Raw genomic sequence first — 8,862 nt, forward strand, 5'->3', positions numbered from 1 at the left:
CTTTTTGAAGAAAAACTCTTGAATACACTCTCGTTTAGCTCATAAACGCATAATGTACAATCTGACAAAATTATCATCTTTATCTTTTCCATGAATTTGATATGGGAAACCACATCACCGTCATTAGTTACTTATGCTTGCAATTTTATCATCCAAGATAAGAAGGCACCCAAGTGTATCCCCTGAGAATATATTAAACTATACTCACCTCAAAATTTTGAGATTCCCAAAATTCGTACTTGAAGTTCAGGCGCAAGTTTAGAATATCTAAAGAACAACAACATTTGATATACTTGAAATTTTATAAAAGAATCAATGTACTAGGTCACTATTACATGAGATGAAATGAAACTCTTTATGGACAAATTTTAAGGAAAGGCAAAGTCCTATTATAGAACAATGATGAAATTCATAGCACTGACAGTGAAGATAAACCTTAAGCTTTAACCCTCCAAGTACCATGTGGCTTCCATCATCAGGATACTTCTATTCATTACTAAGTATTTCCTATCTATGTTTCAGCAATGCCAGGCTGAAGCTGATATCAAATTTCTGTCCTTCCACCCCAACAACATGGCTCCATCCTTCTCCAATAGAGTATAATGTTCTGAATAGCACTTCAGAAGGATTCCTATGACAGAATTCACATAAGAGCTCAAAGGACACTGACTGAAGCCAGCCATTGTTAACCTGGATTTCCACTTGCCCAATAGTTCATGTCTCTCAACCCTTTCCTTGCCTTCACAAGCAATAATATTCACTATATCCCTGGCCAGACAATGTTGCTCCACATTGATCCGCTCCTTGCTATCTCTTGGGAGGAGGCTGGCATCAATAGACTCGAAGATTGCCAAGTAGTAATCCAAGGTTTCAATAAACCTGTTGAAGAAAGGGGTTGTGTTGGTGTTTGATTCCTGTTCCACCAGTGTAGTCACCTTGGGAGAAAGTGACTTTACCAATCTCAATAGTCCATCCCTTGGGTTACTCACATGAACACTCTCATCAGCTGTGTGATGGAGCTGCAAGGGGAAGTTCACAGCCAAGGCCTCTCCAGGCCTGATATCTAGCATTTCCCTTGTCACTTCTGGAGCAAAAACAGGCACTCCATGAAACTCAACATGTATGCCAAATTTCTTAGACATCAAGGCCAACCTTTTCCCCACAATCTCTAATCCGTCGCCACGTGCATATTTAGAAACAGGATCATCAATCCCCGTGATCCGAACATGGGGAGCACCACCAGGTCTTGCTGCAAGAGCTTGAAGAAGAGTCATCCATTGAGATCCCTGAGCAATTTGGAAGTCTATGATGTGTATGCGATCCTCGTTTCTGCAGGCTTCCGCAATGGCTCCATTTGCAGCCATGTAACCAAATTTTAAGTAGGGGCAAATCTCAAACAGCAGATGCATGTAAGAGAGTAATTCTTCACCTTCAGGCTCTCTGCACCTAAGGGCATGATAGATGCTCTTCCCTGATGCTTGCTTCCTTGCAACAAGCCCTTCTACCATGTAAGCGCCAAGCCGCTGGATTGGCTCCCCATTGATGGACACAGCATCTCTAGCCTTTCCTACCAATTCATCAAAATCTTTCACCTTGTCTTCATGTAGGGCTTTGGCACATGCAATCAGCAATTGCTTCAAATTGTTGGGTGGGAAAGCTTGTAGTGCTGGTTCCTCCATCAACTTTTGCCGTTTCTCTACATGCACAACTTCACTTGACAACCTACTACTGGGAACATATGATGGCTGAGCATATTGTGATCCATGGTTCTCGTGCCTCCAGGATCTGTTTCTCTGGCCAGATGCCATTGGTCTGCTGCTCTCAGACAATGTATTTGGTGTGGTAACTTGATCATCATCAGGGGCCATCAGAGCAGTTTCTAACTCCAGCAAAGCGTGTTGGATTTTCTGATTACAATTCACATTCTGTGGAAGAGAGTTCCTAGCAGAATATAGTGGGAAATTGTCTATGAAGTCCACAGATGAGATTGATCCATGCATGTAAGGGTTGGTTTCCAGTGAAGAGTTACAAGAAGTGCTGACACCAGAGAGGTTTTCTCTGGGGCTGTATTGCTCCTGGCTGTCACTCAACGCAGAAAGGGTGTCAGAATCAAAATAAGTGGAAAAGGGTGAATTAGGTGAGTTTCCAGTGTCATATTTCAAGGATCCAAGCAGCCTGTTGGGTAAGGATGGAATTGTGGGAAAAGATGGCATGTAAGGTAATCCTGCACTAGCAACACCAAAACTGAAAAGCTGTTGTGAGTCCATCCTACGATGATGGCATCAGCTGATTTATGTGACGAGGAGATTTAATAATTTGAGTAGCAAAACATAAAAACACCACCCTCTGCAAACTTCTTAATACTTTGCTTCAGATTTGAAGCCCAGCAGCAGTTTCAATAAAAGAATATAAGCCTGCAAAGACAACATAGACAGGCACCAATGAGTATTTTAACAATAGATTAAACAAAATTCCTTGTACCACTCATCTAGCGCAACTGCAATTTGTAGAGAAGATAAAGACATGCTCACACAAGAAATAAAGAAACCGACCAAACACTAGAAAATTCATGCTGATGAAGTTTGAAAAATTAAATTCATAACTCTTTTGCCCCCACTAGAGGCAATCGATGTTATGCTGGAATGCCTGAGTAGAGTGTGGTTGGGTTTTCAGTCATGCATATAGGAAACAGAAAAATGATCATATACAACACTCAAAAACAAAATCAAGAGGTTTAACCTTGTAGGTATTTTACATGTTAAACTACTAAAGCATCTGAACTGGGAACCGAGCTATGTTACAAGTTTATTAAAAAATCAAAAGCAAGCAATTTCAACAGCCCTCCCACGTGATTTATAAAGGGTTCCTTCTTATTAGATATAAAAACAGCAAGTGAAAGTTTTCCATCATACCCAAATCATTATAATCAAAAGAAACCTCTATGAATTGTTCTATTGCTACTTGCTCCCATGGATACAGCATATAAAATGAAAGGATTTCTACCTATGACACCAAAAAACTGTTCCAAACCCAGGAATCATTCCCCTAATTCAAACCCCTCCAATCACTAACATCACATCAAAATAAATAAAAAATAGTTTAGTATCAATGAAATTATAGTAAAAAAACCCATGTTGTAATCTTTTCATTAAAAAAAGCAATCCAATTAAAGAAGAAGCAAGACGCTGAAATCATGGCCAGAAACAATAAAATGCTGAAACATTGAAAACTAACGCAAACACGAATTATTTGTTTATATTAAGAGATGGAAAACAAAAACATACACATATCAGGGGATGGGTATGCTCATTTTTAGAAACAGAAAACAAAACCATTTCACTGAGGAAAGTTAAAGAAATTACCTGAAAAAGGATAAACAAAATTGAGCTTTGTATAGTGTTGGGAATTTGTGGAGTTTGGATGATGATGTTGTTGTTGTTATATTAACGACTGTGTTGTTGTGTGTGATTTTTGGTTTGGATGAAGTTGGGGAGAGGTGTCTGAATGTTTTATATAGAGAAGGAAGTGTTTGGGTAAGACCGAAGACTGGTACGGATAACAGCGGAGACGGTAACGGCGGTTTTCTACGATGATATCATCATATCAGTGTTTACTCACGGCGCGTATTTTAAACGGAGCCGACCACACGTTAGGAAATTGAAGTCGAACATTCCTCGCTTTTCTACTCTCTTCTCTACGCGGGTCCAGCTTCAACACTCTTTTCAACCCTCACTAATTATTTAATTAACTCATAAAATTGTTCTACTAATTTAATTTTAATTGGATTACCACTGATTAAAAGTTTTTCATCCACTTAAGATCCGATGTTATATTAATGATTTTATATTTAGCTTAAACACGATTCATGTTATTAAAATGTTATCCAAAAAGGATTATGTTGCTATGAAGAAAGAAAGACTTGGTCCATGGGTTGGAGCAAAGAGCATGAAGTAACGCATTAAACAATGATGAGTTCACACGCGCCACATGACTCATGGGTGACGTTGTATCACATTATTAAATTGCTTTTATTGTAATTTGGTGCGGTAACAGTAGAAAAGCGCGTGACGGAAATGCCTCCATACCCGTAACACTAATCTCACACACAGTCGCACACGTGTGCATTTTTGAAGCCTTGATTTGACTGCTAGAGTTACGTGGCAAACTCTCACGTGCTCCTTCCAACGGTTTCTATGATCGTGGACCGCATTGAATGACCCACACCACCCTTCGGGATCTGAATTACCCGCGCCCACATGTTAAATCATGATTTCGTTATCAATTCGTATTATCTGCTAAATCTTGCTTATCGTTAGTCAAAAGAAATTAGCCAGCTGCTAAACACATGCTTAATTTGATTTTCAAAGTTATAATAATCATTCATATTTGTAAAATTAACCATTTGTGTATTAAAGGGAAAGTAGTTGTAACGAAAAAAGTTGGAACGAGTGAGAGCGAGCGAGACAGAGAGAATAAAGGGTTTTCTTTTCACAGTGTTTTTTTTTATCTTTATCACCAAAAAAACATAACCTGTTTTATTTTCACTTAATTTTTTTACAAGATGACGGCTCTTTAACAAATATACTGTTTTGGATAATGGCGGCTGATTTGGCACATGTGAAACCTTTTAAAGTGTCTTTTTTTGTTTATTAATGTTGACTCTGGTGATTTTTTATGCATGTTATGTATTGTCAACCATAAAATAGTTTCTGACAGATATTATAAAAATTTACTGACAGTGAATAAAAAACCAAATGCAAATAAATCATCATATAATTAAGAGCAATAATTTGTGTGTAGAATTTGCCTTCACACAACTTTAAAAACTTCTTTAGATCATTTGCATGTAAATTGTGAAGAAAAAGAAAAGAGGAGTTTGGCATTTAATATTTGTAGTGTAAACACAACTTTAATTAATGATTGTCGTTCAAAGGATGCACCTTAATTTAGCCCGTAAAGAAGAAAAGTTCTATTGTATAACATTTTATAATTAGGTGAGTAGTTCGTGTCACAAATAGAAAGAGATCAAATATATGTGTAATAAAAAATATACGATCTTTCTAAAAAGAATAGATAAAGTTTCTCGTGTTACATTGAATTATCAAGTACAGTAATTTATTAGTTTAGAAGAGAAAACACAGTTTTATGCATTTCAAAGTAATAGCACTTAGCCAATATGATTGGTTTGATATCAATATTTTAGATATTTTGTTGATTACCTTATTGTCAAAATTACATTGGTTTAATATCAATATTTTAGATATTTTGTTGATTATCTTATTGTCAAAATTACATGGGGGCAAAATCATTATTGTCAAGATATTTTTTATGTACTAGAAATTTGCATTTATGGTATTGTGTTATTTAGACAATGATTTTTTATTTAGTTAATTTAATTTTTATTAATAGTTATATAGTTTACATATGCTTTGACATATGATGATTTTGATGTATTTAAGTACCACTTTGAGGTACTTAAAGTAAACATTGATATTTAACTATAATTGTAGTATTTATTAATCTTGATCAATATTGAATTTTAATTTTTTACAATTGTTATTTATTTACATGCATTTAAAAAAAAAATACAATAAGCATTTAGTTGCTTTACAAATATATTATATCGGTTACTCTAAAGAACTGGTGCTATATGTCTACTAGCAAATGTTTAACTACTTTGTATAGCACACATTACATTAGTTTTCACCAAAACCAATGTAATATTTCTCAAATTTACATTGATTTAAGATCTTATATAAAAACTATCAAATTTATTACAATGGCGGCATCTACATCGGATTTGGAACTAATGTAAATACTCAAAAATAATAATTAGCATAAAAGGTTTATTCTATTACTTGTTGAAAATTACCAAACATGTTATAGTTTCATTTTTTTTAATTTATTTATAGATAAATGACTAATTTAATCTTAAATGATAATTTAGGTCTTAAAAATGAAAATTTTAAATTTTAATATGTTTAAAAAATTAATCATAATATTATAATTTAATAATAAATTAATCTCTTATTTATTATTAAATTGATTCTTAAAATACAATTAATAAAAAAATTTGATGTATACTACAAATGGAGCCCGGAAACTTTTGACATGTGTGAACATAGTTAATTAATTCACCAAAACAAACAAAACTTTTTTAACCAAAAGTGGAAAAAAAAATAGGGAAACGTGGTTGATTGTGAGGACAACACGTGGTTTATTGTGAGGACAACACGTGGTTCATTGTGAGGAGGACACATCTCTCTTTTTTTCTTTCCTTTCACACTGTGTCATGAGTTTCTGATTTCTTCTCTCGTCCGTGCTCTTTCACATTCTCGCTCTATGCATTTCCTTCTTTTTGGTTTCTTTTATCACAACCACCTTTATATAAGGTTTTAGACTATCATCTCTATTAATGTTATTTCTAGAAATGAATCCACCGTATCCTCAACCATGCCGAGGAAAGATCTTTTCCTTTTTTTATACATATGGGAAAGCAAAATTGCATCGTTTGCTGAGTCTTTTCCCCAAAATATGTTAGATATTTTCTAGACTTTTCTTCGTTGTAAGATCTTTCCGATTTCATGATCGTTCGTTTTTCAAGTTTTTTTGGTTATGGACATGTTTTACATTACCTTAATCGGTTTTTCAACCGTATTTCAAAGTGTTTCTCTTAATGATCTTTCCTTATTAAGGTTAATATTTGTTTTTAATCATTGCCAGAGTGATTAAGTTAACTTCTTTCATGTTTTGTTAGAGTCAATTTCAGTATTAGGGTTTCTGACTCCATTTTTGTAAGTTTAAACATTTTGTTGTGTAGCTTAGTCTTTAGGATTTTGTTGTAGCTTCTTTTTCTTACACGGTTCTATTTAGGTTACACTTTCTCTCTCACCCACAATCTCGCCTTTCGCTTCTATGTTCACTATGAAGTTTTTTTTTCTAACACTATTCTGAAAAACTCTCTTTTACATTATGTAAACAATGAATAGAGAGATGCAAAAAACATGTGCTTAATGAAATTTGAACTTTGGAGCTTTAGAGCCAAGTTTTCATTATATATAGATCTTTAGTGTGAGGACTTTTCAGTTTCATACCATTTCTCCATCACATAGGTGAAGTTTCATGTATGGATTTAGTTTGTTTTATGTCTTATATTGTTTTACAAGCCTGGAAGCAAGAAGCCAATAAATGAAATTGATTTCTGCACTTTTCTAAACAATCCTAACCACACCTTCGTCGATTTCTATAACCACACCGACCGACAAAAACTCATGTATCTAGAGTACGAGTTGGAGATGTGCACAAATCCTCTAGATTTGAGATTGTCCTATGAGAACCTCACACAAGTTTCAGTGGAAGAGGTTGTGAAGAAGTAAATCGATTTTCAAGTATTCCAACTGGGGAATCTGGCGACAATGATGACAAAAGCTGATCGAGCAATGAAAGAGGAAGAAGGAGCGACAGTTAGGGTTTTAATTCGAGAAAATATTAGAGAAAATATGGAGAATTTTTTATTAAATTTTTAAAAGTAAAGTGAATCTAGATTTATTGTCATGTCATTAATTTGTGCCTGTTTTTTTTTGTGCTTTCTTCTACAATGTTATTTAATGTGATTCCCTTATTTAATATTATTTAATTTATTTTCTTATTTAATTTTATTTAATGTCATTCTCTTCTCCCTAGCCCACTAAAAAAAAACTTTAAAATACACTGATGAAAAATAATGGTTGAGAAGTAGAGAAGAAGCTGAGTAGACAATAAGAGAATAAATTCAACAGAAAAAAAAATACTCATTGAAGAAGAAGCATATTGAATTATGGAGACACAAATCCAAAGAGAAGAAGAACATTGAGTCATTACCAAAGGCTCTTAAGTCTTTTTGTAATTAATAATATTTGAATATTTTGAATGTTTGCATTTGAAATATATATGTTAGCAACTTTAATGTTTTTTTCATAGTATTTTTGGAATGTTTTGATTTTTAAATTCTTTTGTTGATTTTGGTTGGTTTGTGCTGATTTAAAATTATTGAATGTTTTATGGTTTTCTTGTCGTGTTTGAACTGCGATGATTGTACTACGTACACGAGCATATGACCATATAGGTGCAGGAGAGCCTTAAAGACTTTAATTGGAGATTTATTTTAAGCTATGGATTTGTAAATATTTGTATTTCTATAAGTACTAATCATTTATTAGGAGTGTTTTGAAAAACTCTAAGCTTGTATAAAATTATGTAAAACATATATTGTAATAGTTAGATGTATTTTCGAGGTGTTACACCGACAAAATAAGTTAAGAGAATTTTGTTTTATCAATTCAAACAATAATGAACTCTTCCTTTAATATACCAGAAAGAAAATAAAACAATATTTTTTACTCTTTGCTTCACTACAAAACATTAAAGCTACAAAATATATCTAACTATAATAAAATATGTATTTTAACTTTTATTTATACACAAAATTAATTTTATTGTATTTAACAAAATTTTAAAACTAAAGCGAATATTTTTTTTCCGTCAAATATTTTATAAGATATTTTATCTTAGATGGTATTATATATTTATAAGAAAAAAATTATTAATTATTTAAACATAATAGAGTCACATCTATAAATTTATAATTAATACAAATGAAACTTAGTTTCAAGATAACTTTTGTGAGGTATCAACTAATCTATAAGTAGTTTTTTTTTACAAAATCTACATACAATCACATGAAATATTTTTAGTTGTTTTATTGTATTGTTTTTTTAATTATTATTACTTATCTGAAATTTTTTAGTTGTTTTATTGTATTGTGTTTTTTAATTATTATTACTTATCTGTTTAGTTTTTTTTTTAACTGAAAAGTTTAATATA

General features: G+C 32.8%; 1 protein-coding gene across 1 annotated transcript; it reads right to left on the reverse strand.

Annotated features, from left to right (window-relative positions):
* Nucleotides 1-283: 283 nt before the first annotated feature.
* LOC137835324 (chitin-inducible gibberellin-responsive protein 1) lies at nucleotides 284-3,669 on the reverse strand. The gene is made up of 2 exons (XM_068643790.2): nucleotides 3,363-3,669; nucleotides 284-2,414 (listed from the first exon to the last, which is right to left on the reverse strand). Exon 2 carries the CDS (start codon nucleotides 2,265-2,267, stop codon nucleotides 519-521), a length of 1,749 nt encoding a protein of 582 aa, XP_068499891.1. The 5' UTR covers nucleotides 2,268-2,414; nucleotides 3,363-3,669; the 3' UTR covers nucleotides 284-518.
* Nucleotides 3,670-8,862: the final 5,193 nt, after the last annotated feature.

This window comes from Phaseolus vulgaris, chromosome 5 (assembly GCF_051622355.1).
Source record: "Phaseolus vulgaris cultivar YP4 chromosome 5, ASM5162235v1, whole genome shotgun sequence".
In the NCBI taxonomy this organism is placed as follows: Eukaryota; Viridiplantae; Streptophyta; class Magnoliopsida; order Fabales; family Fabaceae; genus Phaseolus; species Phaseolus vulgaris.